We start from the raw sequence: 15,635 nt of genomic DNA, 5'->3' as shown, positions 1-15,635 counted from the left end.
ATTAAAGGCATGCATCCCCTTTGCCCAGTTATGATTTTATGTAATAAATGAAAAACTTAAGTTTTTGTTGAGAGCATTAATCACAGCTAGCTTAGGTGAAGAATGTACCTTGAGGTGAAAGTGCAAGACAATAATCATCTCCCCATCACAGGGCTGGAACAAAGCGTGCTTAATGTTATTGTACAGAATATCCACCTTATCTCCTCGAACAGACGTGAAGCGGAAACCTGGGCAAATGACAAGGTCACCAACTGTCAAGTAATTTTAGGTCAGGCCAAAGACAGTGCATCTCTCTGTTCAGCTCAGTTCAACAAGAGCAGAGGAAGCAGAACTATCAAGTTCGCACTCTGTGTGTCTGTCTTGTAATAGAGGAAGCGACAATCCAGGCACACGTACCATTGACGTGGGCCTCCAGCGAGCCTTGCATTCTCTTCTGAGCGATGTTGGGGCGGATGTACAGGTCCTTCAGCTTTGGGTTACTGCGGTTTAGATTGATCACCAGGGAGTCTTGTTTCACAATGCCCTGTGCAAGACAAACAGCACGTGAATGCGCGTGGATCCTCACACAAACACCAGCACCCGCATGAAGCCTTGTCTGTGTTCAGACTCACCTCTTTTTCTTTCTCTTCAGCTTCTCGGGTCTTGTAACGTTTCTGTACCTCTTTTATAATTCGGAAAGCATTCTGAAGATTTAAGGCTGGTACGGTCTGTTCTCCAGGTGCTTTCATATTTGAAGCTCGGTATGTACTATCGAAGAAGGAAAATTTTGATAGATATTAGGCTAGCAACCTGATCCATTACTGTAACTTATAAGTGGGTTAATCTTTCTACTGTGTTTATGTGCTGATGTGTGTGCTGTGTGGAGGTCAGAGGTCAACACTGTCTTTTTTAATCACTCCCTGCCCTTTTATTGAGAGGTTCTTCCATAGATCTGTGCAGATGGGCTGGTTAGCAAGATCGGGGCCCCTGTCTTCACCTGGGACTACAGACGCGATCTGCCGCACTTCATTTTTTTATTTTTTAGTATGTGGGTTCTGGGGATCTAAGCCTAGGTCTTTAAGCTTGCACGACAACCATTTTACCGATTCTCTCTCTCCAAGACTATCTTTTAATATGTGGGTTCTGGGGATCTAAGCCTAGGTCTTTAAGCTTGCACGACAACCATTTTACCGATTCTCTCTCTCCAAGACTATCTTTTAAAAGACATTTTCATATACTCCAAGCTGGCCTTAAATTCCTGATCTACCTGTTGTATACCCTCTACCCCCAACAAGTGCTACCCTGCCTAGGCGGTTTAATGTTTCTGTAAGAAAACAACTACTGCCCGGTGGTGGTGCAGCACACCATTAATCCTAGCACTCTGAGATTAATCCTAGATCTCTGAGTTCAAGGCCAAGGTTAGGCTCCAAAGCTATAGAGAAACCCTTCTCGAAACTCCCTTCTCCCTCCACCCAAAAAGAAAAACAACTACCACCAAATATGGGAATGGTCAGAAATCAGAAAACAAACAAACAAAAAATTCTTGTCTTTAATAACAGCTAATCCACTGGAGTAGGGAAATCACACTTGTATTTTTTCAAACCTGACACAGTATCTCCCAATATTCCATCCCACCCCATGAAGGAAGAACCTAATGTAGCATACACTTTGTTTTTTCTGAGATGGGTTTCACTATAGTTCAGGGTTGTTTGGAACTCACTCTGTAGCCCAGGATGGCCCTGAACTTGTGAATTTTCTGCCTCAGCCTCGTGAATGTGAGCTTCAAACTGTACTGTGTGTCACAATAGTTGGCCCACACACATTTTCTTTTTAACCTGAGAATTCTATTGCAAAATGTGTACTGTGAATATAAAATTGCCTTAAGATGATTCTAAGCTAGGATCCATACTTAAAACATCACAAAGTCAGCAGTGTAATCCTTGTTTCCCGGGGACTCACATTTCCTTGACGAAAGTGGCTTCAGGGTTGGGAAAGATGTTGCCTTCATTCCTGCCAAGAGCACTGCCTGGACAATAAAAGTTGATTCGCAAGTAAGTGTAATCTCCCTCCACAGACATACTTATGTTCTGTTCAAAGAAAGAGAGGAAAGTTAGGTTTGTTATTAGAATATAGAATGAAGCTCGGAGACCGAGCGTTTATCTATAGTGCACATGGTCCTAGTTCAATTCTTAGCTGCAGAAGAAAAAGTCTGCATTTTGGTGCTTGAGTCAAACCTATGAAACTGAACCAAAATCAAGACAGACACATTCAGCACTGTTTGTCACATGATCAAGTGACTGCCTCTCAAAAACAGATAAATAAATGAATAATAACCTAATTATAAAATACCTTATGACAGGAACACATTTTAAGGTTAAATAATGACTACAAATTCAGAGACACAAACTATAGGGGCTATAGGAGACGGCTCAGGTGGTAAAGTGCTTGCTGCAAAAACACGAGGACCCAGGTTTGCATGCCCAGCACCCACACAAAACCCAAGTTTGGTATGCATATTTATAATCCTAGGGCTAAAGGCAGGCAGAGACCTGGTGAATTCCCAGAGTTTGGTGGACAGTCAGTCACTTTAGCCAATTGTTCAGTCAGGGCTCAGTGGGAGAGAGAGCCTGGGTTAAGACACTGGACACTGACCTACGGCACATGCACCTATATGCCCCCACACAAACATACTCAAACATATGAAACACAAACAAATTAAGAAACCAAATAACTGGAAAATCATCTTTCTGGACTAATTTAATTTCCTACAAAGTGAAAATTAGAAGGGGGGGGCACCAAGAGCAGGAGACAAAGGAGGCAGGAAGGCAGCAGCAGAGTGTAGGGTGGAGAGCAGAGCAGAGAGTATTAAAGAAAACACAATGAGGACACCTGGCCAGGGAGTACTGGTACCTTGATTGTGGCAATATGGAAGGGTGTGGCAATGCCAAACACGGGCATTATCACAGTCTCATATTTCTTATCAATATAGATCTTCATTTCTCGAATATGTGGTTCCTTAGGCATCAGAGATGGGTTTTTGTAGGATACATTAGATTTGCGAGCTCTGGAGTGGGGTTAAAGAAACAAAACAAAAGGTAATTGAGAAACCTCGGCAGTTACGTATCTTTAGATAACAGCCTCCTCCACGTGGACGCCTACTTCTGAATCTGCTGCTCCCCCTTCTGCTCCGTCAGCCTCCTCTTGGCTTCCTCGTTGAGCTGGGCTGCCAGTTCCTTCTGATGTGCTCTCCGCTTCTCTTCTGCAGTCATTTCATTCTAGGAAAGTGACAATCAATTCACTGGGACACGTGGAGCACATGTACAACAGTTTTAGTCAGTCTCCTAATGCCTCCATGGTTGGCCTGCACCGTCTACGCGGCCCTAGCAGGAACTAACCTGGGGATTCTCTCGCCTCGCCTGCTGAATGTTGGGATTACAGAGATGCATTAGCATCTCCTACTCCATGGCCCATGTGATCTAAAATGGTAAACTTACCCGTGTTCTTTCTGTCAGTAATGCTGCCCTAGAACCTCTTCCCAGAAGATCCTCTGCCTCATCTTTCTCTTCTTCCTCCTCTTCTTCATCCTCATTCTGTTGAACAAGGTATAATAAAAATACCATTTACTGCTTTTTAAAAAGCTGAGGCTGCTTAACTCTTCTATTACACTCAGATTCCTCTAACAACCATTTAGGGCTTTCTCACCTTTAGGAAGATCCCCACATTCTTTACTTTCTTTTTCACCGAAGTAAGAACAGTGGCTGGGCCATCCTAGAATACAGAAGAATTTAGACCTTTAACATTTGCTCTTAACTAAGTTGGGCAATATCAAGAACTTTCTAGATTCTTCTTTTGTTGTTGTTTTGCTTTTTTGAGACAGGGTTTCTTTGTGTAGCTTTGGAGCCTGTCCTGGCACTAGCTCTTGTACACCAGGCTGGCCTCAAATTCAGAGATCTGTCTACCTCCACCTCCCAAGTGCTGGGATTAAAGGTGTGTGATATTACCAGCCGGCTGAACTTTCTAGATTCTAAAAGATTTTTTTTTCTTCTCTGTAGCTTTGTAGCCGATCCTGGAACTCACTCTGTAGACCAGGCTGGCCTCAAACTCACAGAGATCCTAAGAACAACAAATAGTTCTTCCTCTCCCTGTTTCTCTTCAGGAACTATAATCTGAGCAATGGCTGACTTTAAAATAGGTGGCTCAGCAGCTAAGAGTGCATATTGCTATCGCACAGGTAAGACCTGAGTTCAGTTCCAACACGTGCTAGGCAACCTGCAACTGCAGCTGCAGCTCCAGGGATCCACGGGCACTCATCCATGTACAAACACTTGGGGTTGATGAGATGGCTAGCCACAGGAAGAGAACAATTCAATGAAGAACCCATAAAAAAAGCTGGGTGAGTGCCGGGCTGATGTGGGAGTGTCATGTATCAATCTGTTGATTTCATTGGTTAATTAATATAGAAACTGCTTGGCCTGATAGGTTAGAACATAGGTGGGTGGAGTAAACAGAACAGAATGCTGGGAGGAAGAGGAAGTGAGGCAAACGCCATGCCTCTCCTCTCCAGGGCAGACGCGATGAAGCAAGCCACCAGGTAGACATGCTGAATCTTTCCCAGTAAGACTGGTGCTATATAGATTACTAAATATGGATTAGGCAAGATATGAGAGTTAGCCAAGAAGAGGCTAGATATAATGGAACCAAGCAGTGTTTAAATGAATACAGTTTCCGTGTAATTATTTCGGAGCATAAGCTAGCTGGTGGCCAGGAGCCGGGCGGCAGGAAGGCAGCTCACAGCTCCTTCTACACTGGGCAGTGGTGGGGTACACCATTAATTCCAGCACTCGGGAGGCAGTCAGGTCTATCTCTAGGAGTTCAAGGTCAGCCTGAGTCTGGTCCAGAATAGACTCTAAAACTACAGACAACTTGCATCGCCCCCTTTCTAGTCTCTGTGGGTACATGTGTACACACATGTATGCCAACACTCAGAGTCATACACACATACAAACGAACATGAAAAAAAGCAAGTTTCAGTATTAGAATTAGTTCCTGATTTAAAACACCCACGTGTCTGGGCCAGAGTCTCTATTCCCAACTGTTCTAATAAGTCTATGTAATGGACTTCCCCACATAGAAGCCATTAACAAAGACCAGAAGTACCAGAGCCCACGACAGACTTCAAAGATCAGTTTGTGAACACGGAAAGTTTAAAGATAGTACACCTCATCTACAAGCACTGTGTCACCAATGAACAGGGCATAGGTTTTCTCTTCTGGTTTCTTCCCTTCTTTGTTGGTCAGGTCTGAAAATCCCAGGTTAATGCTGAAAACCATTCCTAAAGTAACAAAATGGCTACAGTCAGTGGCCACAGAGGGTATAGAAAAGGAAAATTTATACAGAAAAGGAATAACAGGGAATCACTCAAATTACCTTTCTTCAGCTTGTACTGATTTTTACTATTGATTACTAGAGAGCCTTCACGGAATTCAATTCCCATCCCAAATCTGAAAACAAAGAAAAATATAAGCAGGTTAAAACATCAGTAATATGGCCCACATGTGATTCCAACTTTCAGATAAAGCAGGCCAACAAGTAAAAGTGATCTACCCTTGATGCTCTATTAGTAAAGGAAGAAATTAACAAAACGAAGCAAAAAAAAAAAAAAAAATTAAAAAATTAAAAAAATCCTCACCAAAACCCCAAACAAACAAACAAACAAAAACAATGCAAAAACCAAAATCCCAACCAAAAATTCCCCCAAAACAAAGAAGACAGTTTTAGGCCTCTAAATGTTATATAATTCCATTATCAAAAAATAATTCCCAGGCCCAGTGAGATGGCTCATTCGGTAAGTGCCCATCCACAGGAGAGAAAAGAACTGCTTTGAGATGTGACCTCTGATCTTCACATGCACACCGGTGACAGGACACAAGACATACGTAAATGTAAAAATAAAAAAGCTCAAAAGTTTCCTAATCACTTCACAAAACATTTATAGAGATTTAATATTAGCATACAGTAATATTTTTAGCTTTAAAATTTAATGTACCATTAAATAAAAAAAGAGTTTTTCTATAAATAATACAGAGGAGACTGAACTGAGAGGCAGTTTTTCAGTAGAATAGGACTTGTTATAAGCCCGAGTCCAGGAAGAACACACACAGCGAAGAGTGCGTCTAGAACTGGTTCCCATGAGCTCTCTGTTTTACTCAGTAAAACACTGTATCAAGTTCAGAATAAATCCAGTAGGCCATCCTAGAGCCATTTAATTGCTCTTTCTCTCTCTCTGGTAACATTTGCTTGGCACACACCAACGTGCCCATGTAAAATACTGGTGACAAAAGGAAAACAAACAAAACTACTGGTTAGACAACTGATGGCACACGCCTGCAGGTCCAGTTCTTGAGAAGTTTTGTGTAGCTCAGGCTGGAAGGAGTTGGGTGGTCAGTGTGAGTTACTGTAGGAAACCCCGTCTCATAACAACAATCAAATACTCCCAAACATTAGAGAGACCAGTCTTAAGAATACAGGCTGACTGCTAGACACAGCACAACACTGCAACACACCCTAGGTTTTTCGTGATTTTGTTTAGCAGCTCTGGCTTCTGTTTCTTCACCACATCCATGACAGAGTTATACACATCACATATCTTTACGCCTAATGAGAGAAAAGAGACATTAAGTATTTTTTCAGTGTAAGACAACAAAATGACATCATGTAATGAAGTTATTTTTACCTACTAAGTCCCTTAAAGTAGCGTTTTTCAAAGTGTGAAAGGAGGAGTATCTGCCATGACAGGAATTAGGAATCTGAATTTTTAAAACAGAAAGCATATAATCATTTGTTTCTTTTGTAGTGCTGGGAACTGAAGCTGGTCTCTTTCGGCTGTGCTAAGGATGAAATCCAGGCCCTGCACAATCTAGACAAGCTACATCCTCAGTCCCTAAAAACCATTACTCAGAATCCCAGATCCAGGGGGACCATGAAACAGCCAGGACCTCCAGACCAGCCTTTCTTTGGAATCTTACCATGTCTTAATTCTTTTAGCAACTCCTCTTGAAGCTGGAGTAAAAAATTGTAATTTTCTTGAACTTCCTGAGTAGGGTCAACCATCAAGGTGCGAACAAGGTTGGAGCAGTAAGATTTGAAGCGAATGCCCATGGCACACGTAATGGCCCCAAAATGCATATGATTTTTATCACTAGGGAACAAAACAAGAAAGCATTTTATCAGCAAATCCGGCAGAGCAGCACCGGCGCTCAACACCCACACTCCCAACAGAACAGACGTAACCCCTTCCACCCTAGACACACCACTTATAGTTGTCACGTATGACTAGAGACCCGGACTTTAGGTTAAAATCCAGGGAGATAATAACTGCAGTATAAAACGGAAAGACAGCATGTTATGGGTGTTGGGAAGTTACTTACATTCTGGTCCTCTATGACCTTAAGTTATAATTTTTCTGTATGTGTTTGTGTTTGGTGGTGCTGGGGCTCAAACCTGAGGCCTTTTGACACCCCAAGCCAGTGCTCTACTACTGAACTGCGGTCCCAGCAGAGCCCTTTTCACAGTAGGTCTTAATATTAAATAAATTAGCTGATGGTATACCTACCCTTTCAATTTCTTTCAGTTTGTTTTGCATTTTCTAGCACTGCCCACTAGGGTCTCTCTGTAACTCTGGCTGGCCTTGGACTTGGGAGGCCCCTGACTCTTGGAGCTGTCTGCTGTAGGTAGCGGTATTTCAACTGTAGTCCTCACGGTAGAGCAGAGATATGTGCTCTTAACCAATGAACTATCTCTCCCCCTTATCTAGCATTATTTAAGAATTTGGACAAAAATATTTATTATCAACTGCTAATGTAAGATGCAATGAAATACACATATACATGATTATATGTAAAGCAAATTAGTTATTCTGTCTCTTGCTTTTTGAAAAAGTCAAAAGAAAAAAAACAGGTTAAAATGCCCTGGCCACTGTATTATGAAGTTTCCATACTTACCTCACCACACTGAATTTGAGATTATAGTTGCCGCCACTCTGAATGATGGGAGGGTAACACATTTCCACAGTAGAAGGGTCGGCCCCAGCTAGGTATTTTTTCTCTTCAATGGCCTTTTCCACAGACTCAGCCAATTTGCTATGCCGAACTTTCTAGAGTATGCAGAAATACAGTAACACTCACTGGAGGGCAGCACACACAATTTTAAGTAGAACGTGTCATTTGAAGGCACAGCACGCACATGTTGATAATAACATGGTGTACACACCAGACGGTATATTGATATCGAAAGAAATGTGGAGCTTATGTGGCATTCATAGCTTTCCAGGATTCTCCAGTAAAATAACAGTTTCAATGAACCACAGTACATGTTTACTTATTTTGAAGGAGTTACCAATTTCAAAGGAAGTAAAACAAAAACCTTGAAAATGTGGTCCAAGCTGAGCAGAGACTCGGTACTACTTCATCAACACAGCCTCCCTCTTTCATTACCTCATCTGCATCCACTATTTCCATGACTCTTTCCTTGAAGAATTTGTTGAAGACCTCAGAGGTGATGCTGGCTGCTTTCTTCATCAGGTTGAGCTCACCATCCTCCTTCACAGCGATGGTGTACGCCACAACAGCACTGATATCTACCTGCAGGCAAAGTGGTGAATCTCTAACTGCCAGACACATCCCCCAGCAATGCATGCCTCAGAACGCTCACTCTCTTCCGGAACTGAATGAACACTTAAAACGCCTCTCTTAGGACACACGTGCATTATATGAGACATTAAGCCAATGTACTACTGAACACATAAATTTATCTTTCTAGGTTGGAGAAGGCAGGAAGGCAGGGAAAGATGAATCCAAAACAGTTTTTGAGTAAGAGATTCTTCTCAGCTATCTATTTATTTATTTTTTTTGGTTTTTCGAGACAGGGTCTCTCTGTGGTTTTGGAGCCTGTCCTGGAACTAGCTCTTGTAGACCAGGCTGGTCTCGAACTCACAGAGATCCGCCTGCCTCTGCCTCCCGAGAGCTGGGATTAAAGGCGTGTGCCACCATCGCCCGGCTCTTCTCAGCTATCTAATGTGAGTTACCTAATGTGGCCGCACCACTTCTGAATGCCTTATCTTCTAAAGGAAAATTAAACAGGAATTTGACTTAGCCAAAGGACATGAAAATCAGAACTGTGAAGAACGAACATGGGTTTTCCCAAATGAAAACCCTCTGCTGTGAGGGAAGCCCACGCTGCCTCCTGTGTCCCCTTCAGTGTGCTCCTCCCTGGAGAACCTTACTTTGTCAAAGCCCTCTTTGTTGAGACAGTCACTCCAGCTCTTCATGAACTCTCCTGGGAACTTGTCTTTGCTGAACACTCCAATTTTCTTGCCATTCTTGCTTTCTTTAATGGCTTCAATCATTTTGTCAAAGCTGCTCTTATTACTTTCGTTCTATCAATGCCACAGGAAAGGAAATGTTAATTGAAGAATTAGACTTCTATTTTCTACCTAGCAACAAGCAGAGAGTAATAATCTATTTTTTTAAATATTTATTTATTTATTATGTATACAATATTCTGTCTGTATGCCCGAAGGCCAGAAGAGGGCGCCAGACCTCTCTACAGATGGTTGTGAGCCACCATGTGGTTGCTGGGAATTGAACTCAGGACCTATGGAAGAGGAGGCAATGCTCTTAACCACTGAGCCATCTCTCCAGCCCAGAGAGTAATAATCTAAATCATGGAAAGGATGCGTTTTCTGAGCCCCACCCATTTCTTCGGAGCAGATTATCACATGCCCAATACTGACAGACATTTTTTGGGGGTATTTTGACAAGACTATTCTCTTTCTTTATACAAAGAAAACTCAAATACAGAACATTCTGAGAAATGAGCACATCTAAGTTTTTTTTTTTTTTTTAAGGACTTTTAGGTTAAGAGCTCTAATTCGTTATTGTAATAGAAAAAAACCTGCATCCTCAGAAAGAGGTCAAGTTAGTACTACTCACCAAACTACAGCTCATTCCACTGCTGCCAAGCTAAGAGCTCCAGAGCTCCTTTCTTCCCATTCAATTGAAGACTCAGCACTGTGATTAAAGCTACAACTTTCTTACTTTTTGTTTGTTCTGAGAGACCTGCTTATCTGTGTCCCAAGTGCTGAGATTAAACACTCACTGCGTCTGGCCTTCTTTTCATGCATTTTATAAGTCCCCAAGGCACTTGTGCTCAATGCTTAACATTCTATCCCACATTTTAAACAACATTTACTGGTCCTGACCTTCTCTCTGACGAGCAGTGTTATGGCAGGGGCTCCATTAGCATTCTCATTGCCTTTAGTATTGGCAATCTGTTTCAAAAATTCCACTTTTTTTTTGCTGGCCATGAAGATGATTTTGTCATCACAGAAGACCATGATTGTATCAGTTAGCTCATAACCAAAGAGCCATGTCTATGGAAAAACAACAATGACAAAAGCATTATAGATAAACATATTTTTGGATAAACTAACACATCTGGGTTAACTTTAAAATCTGGGATGGAGTAGCTTTGATGTAGATACAAATAAAAGAATCTGGATCAAGGGTTGAATAGTAAGTGCTGAACGGTGTGTATGTGAGACATAGGATTCCATCTGCTCTTATATGCACAAAATATTTCATAGTTAAGAACATAAAATCATCGGGAGGCAAAGGCAGGCAGATCTGTGTGAGTTTGAGGCCAGCCTGGTCTACAAAGTGAGTTTCAGGACAGCTAGGGCTATATAGAAAAACCCTGTCTCAAAAAATGAAAAACCCAAACAAAAAAGTTTACTGTAAAAAATATCAGATTATTTGGACAATTTTGTGTTTCATTTATGTTTCCCTGGCAATGAAGGGTGTCTAGGCCTCAGGAAAGCTAAGTTCCAGAAATCCTATGCCATGGGAGCTACCTGACTGCTCAGAACAGAAACACACAGCATGAGCGACAGCACTTCATTCCATCTCCTTGGAGACCGCAGCTGACCACAACTATTCATGTCTTCATTCACAGCAAAACTATTCCTGACCCTTTCTGCCATGATACAGCTGGCTACTGGGTTATATCTCAGCCAATAAGAAATAACTATATCTATTATGTCAGACGTCACGTAAGTCATTTTAAAACAGGAAGGTTGCTAGTTTTCCTTTCTCTGTATTTCTGCTTAGAGTAAAGAATGACCAAAGTTCTAGCAGCTATTTCATATCAAGAGCAAAGTGGAATAGTAGGAAGCTGGATACAGCCTGAGTTCCTGAAAACTGTATATAAGAAAAACACTTTGTTTAACCCACTCTTACATATAATTAAATACAGTTCATCTACACACACCTTCTTTCCTTAGATTCTACTCAGTGCTAAAGACAATGGAAACGTATGTGGCGAGGAAGATATTCCATACCTCCTCCAACCTGTAAGTGAGGACCACCGAGAGCCTCCCAAACATAAAGCACATTTACTACTGAGCTGCGCACTAGACCCAGGAACTGAATGCTGTAAGCCTCTTACCTGTAAGGCAGTTGACTTGGCATACACAATTTCTTCATCCACCCCCACCGATACAACAATGGCATCAATACTGGCATATTCGTCTTCTCCTTTCTGAAAAGAGAGGATAATTTACTTACTTTCTTTATGTATGTGTTCCTGGAGGCCAAAGCAGGGTATGGGACATCTTTTACTGCTCTGTCTTTCTGCTTTGAAACAGGGTCTCTCACTACACCAGAAATTTGTCATTTGACTAGCTAGGAGTTGAGATCTGTGGTCCAACGCTGAAGTTGGAGCATGTGTGTCTCTGGTGACTTTCTTATGTAGGTGCTGAGGATTTGAAGTCAGGTCATGCCTGCAGAAAAATTGCACCTCCCAGAACCTTATTACTTTTCACACACTAGTAACAGAAATATAGATTTCAGTATCTGCCTCAGGTACAAAGTTCCTAATAGCAGGAAACCTGACGTGCACGCCTGCTTGACAACAACCATCAAGTCACCTCTTTTAGAGACTCAGCTTTGAGATACACTCACACACAACTAAAGCCACCCATTTTCGGTTCAGTGCCCTCCTAATGTACTCAGATACGGAAACATCACCATGACTGCAGGAGTCAGTCTTCTGACTGCTAACCACTCTTGGAACGTTCCACAGCAACTAAACAATGGCAACTATGGCTTCCCCATAGGGCTTCTGACATTTCTTCTTTTTTATATCTTCCTAAAATAGAAACAGGTATTCTGACTGACATACCACCGTATCCCTTCTGTGTTTGGTACTGGTTACCCACCCTTCCTCTGTCCTCATCCCTCTGCCCTTCTGAACCAGTTGGCACTATTCATTTTTCAGGTGGACCTTTAATCAAACAATTCTGTGATAGAATTTAATTATTTTCTTTTAAAATAACATTTAGATCTCCTGGAGCTAGCTAGGTAGTTGTAAGCTGCCTGATGTGGGTGCTGGAAACCAAACTCCAGGTCTCTGAGCCACCACTCTAGCCTCTGGTGTCTTCTAAAGACAAACACTGCTTGCTGTGTAGCTAGACTTGAACTTCCCACCTCTAGAACCGAGTGTGACTATGGGTGTGCACTGCCACACCTGGCTCATTCTGTGCAGCAATAGTCAACTGTGTTTATGTGCCATATTTGTCTTATGCATTCATTCCTGGACAGACAAGTAGGTTAGCTGCATATTTTGGGGCTGTGAACAGTAATACAACAAACAAACAAACAAACAAGGTATCTCCTGGATACACAGCTTTAATTTACTTTGCTAACTACTGAGAGCAAGGCTAACAGTATCGCATGGCAGATCTTTGGTATCGTTCTGCATAATGGCCACATTAATTTACATTCCCACCAACAGTACCTGAGGCTTCCCTTTCCTCCCATTGTAGCCGGCATGCTGATTTTTGATAATAGCATCGTAACTGGAACAGGGATTCAACGTGCATCTTCCTGATGTTAAAATCCAACAAAACCACACATGCTAAGTTTTATTAAAAACTCATTAGAAAAGTTTTATTAAGTCTTAGAATCTCTGACAAGCTTTATCAGATATGATATTAGTACTAGTAATTTATTTTCTTTTGAGACAAGGTTTCTCTATGTAACTAAAAATGGCCCTGAATTCATGCTCTTTCTACCTCAGTACCCTGAATAATTTCTTTCAGCAACTCCAAGAAATGGGTATTGTTGCTGCTGTATAGTCTATATTTAGAGAAATAGTATGTGTACTAGACAAACGTTAAGATCAGACTGTTGGCTTTTAAACCCACTTAATTTTAACCTAAACTTTCTGAACTCTAGTCTTTATCTTCTGAAGTGTTGTCCTGAGAATCACAAGAGTTAATGTTATTGTAATAATGTACAGCTCCCAGGAATCATTATATCAGTATTTTCTCTCTTTAAGACTAAAATGGCTCTTAACTAAAACTCTCATTGCAAACCAGAAAGGTAACATTACTGTCATCATATATATAATATATATATATATTAGTCACCATATATAACCAGCACAAAATAAATACAGTGTATCTAGTTCTGAAAACCTATACAGCTCAAAAGGAAATGGTATGACTTCAAATAGTCAAACTCAGAGTAAAAGCGACAGTTTCCAGTTTTCTTTTACTCTTGGTCACATTAGGAATGTATATGCTTGAGCTGGTCCCTAACACTACAATTTGTTAAAACAGTGGCACTTACATTATTTTTATTTTTGACATGTGACATACTTTGTGCTTATATTGGTACACACTATCATTTAAAAAATAATGTAAAGAGTTTAATAGTTTTTCAAAAGAACAACAGCAAATGAGCAAGCAGAGCTCAACTAACTACACTTGTACAAACAAGCCCTCTACTGGGAAGAAATTGGTAAGAGGTCTCATAGAAATCCAGGAAATACTAAGTACCACAGAAGGGGGGATGGGGTCCGTATATAAGAACAGGGCTGATAGGGGTCACACATCTCCAATTCTCAGGAGTTCTGATCTAATCCCTCTGCAAAATAATTTAATTTTCATTAGAAACCACCCAGTAAAGCATTAAGTGTGCTTGGAAATGCTCAACTGAGATACTACACCCAGAAGACATGTTCTAATTTATCAGGAAATTAAATTCTGTATTCTAGATAACAATACTTGTAAACAAATATCAAGATGAGCTAAAATAAAAAATGCTCAACTTTGAACATATTTCCTAAATCCAGGAAAAAAACAATGCAAAATAAAACAGATACTGACATTTGCTGGTTCTCTATGGAATAAACATAGCCAATCCCCTCTTTCCAGATGAGAGGCCCTGTTCATACAGTGCCTTAATGCCTTATTGTTAATGTGGAGAGACTATTTTTTTTCTTTAAAACAAGGTCCCACTATGTAGCCAACATGGCTTGTAACCCTCCATTCTGAGCTTCCCAAGTGCTGGATTATAGGTATGCACGAACATACTTGGCTTTCATTTTGGTTTCTTAGATCGCCAAAACTTGAGAGATATCATATAGGTATGCCTATAGACATATTCATCATATAGGAAGCAACCAAGACAGGGCTGAAAATCTTTCATTAAAGACTCCATAAGAGAAAAAAAAATAAAGCAGGGGTACAACTGATGAGAAACAAGCACTAGGTGATATCACTATTATATCAACAGCACAGTATGCTCTCCCCAAGCTAGGCAGTACATAGACGGCACAAGGCAAACACCGAACATACTCTTGCTACGGGCCAGGCAGTGGTGGTGCATGCCTTTAATCCTGGCACTTGGGATGCAGAGGCAGAGGCAAGCAGATACAGAGCGAGTTCCAGGATGGGCTCCAAGGTTCCTGAGAAACCCTGTCTCGAAAAACCGAAAAGAAGCGTGGCAATGCTGGACAGATGATTAGGAGTAGTGGTTGCTTTTCCAGAGGACAAGGTTCAATTCCCAGCATCCACAACTTACAACTGTCTGTAACTTCTGGTCTCCTCAGGCACCAAGTATGCACTTGGTACACAGACATACATGCAGGTGAAACACCCACACACATAAAGAAAGGCACACAAACACAATGTTTTACAATGAGTTTCCCCCTTTCTTCTCTTCTAGGCAGGATCATGTAGCTCAGGTGGCCTCAAACTTTCCTATGTAACGAAGGATGACTTTTAACTCCTAATCCTGCTTCCACTTACCTAGACCCGTGATCACAGGTATGTATAGGTCACCGTTCTTCTGAGATCTTTCCCCGCCTTGAGACAGGGAGATTATCCCTTGGAACTTGACTTGCAGTTGGTTGAGAGTTTTCATGTGGGTGCTGGGAATCTAACCTGGGTCCTATGGAAGAGCAGTCAGTACTGAGCTGTCTCTCCAGGTCCCAGTGAGTGTTTAAAAATAATTACGCTTTCTGGGTAGGGTAGTGCATGCCTATATAACCCCAGCACTCTGGGAGACAGAGGCAGGAGGATGGTTAAGAGAATTCCAGGAGTCCCTGCCCCCACCCTGAGACACCAAAACAATGCTAAAACTATAGTGCATTAAATATACAACCAGTAATATCACTATCAAGAGCCGTCAACTTCTTTTGAGACACAGGGTTTCCCTATCTGTAGCCCCTGGCTGTTTCTGTAGGTGAGGTTGGCGTTGAACTCAGAGACCCACCCACTCCAAACACTGGGAGTAAGGGCAGTGCCACCGCCT

General features: G+C 41.6%; 1 protein-coding gene across 1 annotated transcript in view; it reads right to left on the bottom strand.

Annotated features, from left to right (window-relative positions):
• Supt16h (SPT16 homolog, facilitates chromatin remodeling subunit) overlaps positions 1-15,635 on the bottom strand; it is a 32,852-nt gene that overhangs the window by 11,081 nt on the left and 6,136 nt on the right. The window contains exons 2-18 of the mRNA XM_050129486.1: positions 11,482-11,574; positions 10,238-10,408; positions 9,260-9,412; positions 8,472-8,618; positions 7,980-8,131; positions 7,005-7,177; positions 6,543-6,633; positions 5,407-5,480; positions 5,199-5,311; positions 3,682-3,747; positions 3,474-3,569; positions 3,139-3,254; positions 2,890-3,043; positions 1,939-2,066; positions 612-747; positions 397-523; positions 109-227 (exon numbers count right to left, since the gene is read on the bottom strand). Coding sequence (XP_049985443.1) covers positions 109-227; positions 397-523; positions 612-747; positions 1,939-2,066; positions 2,890-3,043; positions 3,139-3,254; positions 3,474-3,569; positions 3,682-3,747; positions 5,199-5,311; positions 5,407-5,480; positions 6,543-6,633; positions 7,005-7,177; positions 7,980-8,131; positions 8,472-8,618; positions 9,260-9,412; positions 10,238-10,408; positions 11,482-11,574 — 2,109 coding nt within the window. The remainder of the gene's footprint in view (positions 1-108; positions 228-396; positions 524-611; positions 748-1,938; positions 2,067-2,889; positions 3,044-3,138; positions 3,255-3,473; positions 3,570-3,681; positions 3,748-5,198; positions 5,312-5,406; positions 5,481-6,542; positions 6,634-7,004; positions 7,178-7,979; positions 8,132-8,471; positions 8,619-9,259; positions 9,413-10,237; positions 10,409-11,481; positions 11,575-15,635) is intronic.

Source organism: Alexandromys fortis, unplaced genomic scaffold, assembly GCF_014885135.2.
Source record: "Alexandromys fortis isolate MF-2015 unplaced genomic scaffold, M_Fortis_MF-2015_v1.1 scaffold_285, whole genome shotgun sequence".
In the NCBI taxonomy this organism is placed as follows: Eukaryota; Metazoa; Chordata; class Mammalia; order Rodentia; family Cricetidae; genus Alexandromys; species Alexandromys fortis.
The sequence above is the reverse complement of the archived record's forward strand: the minus strand, read 5'-3'. Positions and strand labels throughout refer to the sequence as shown.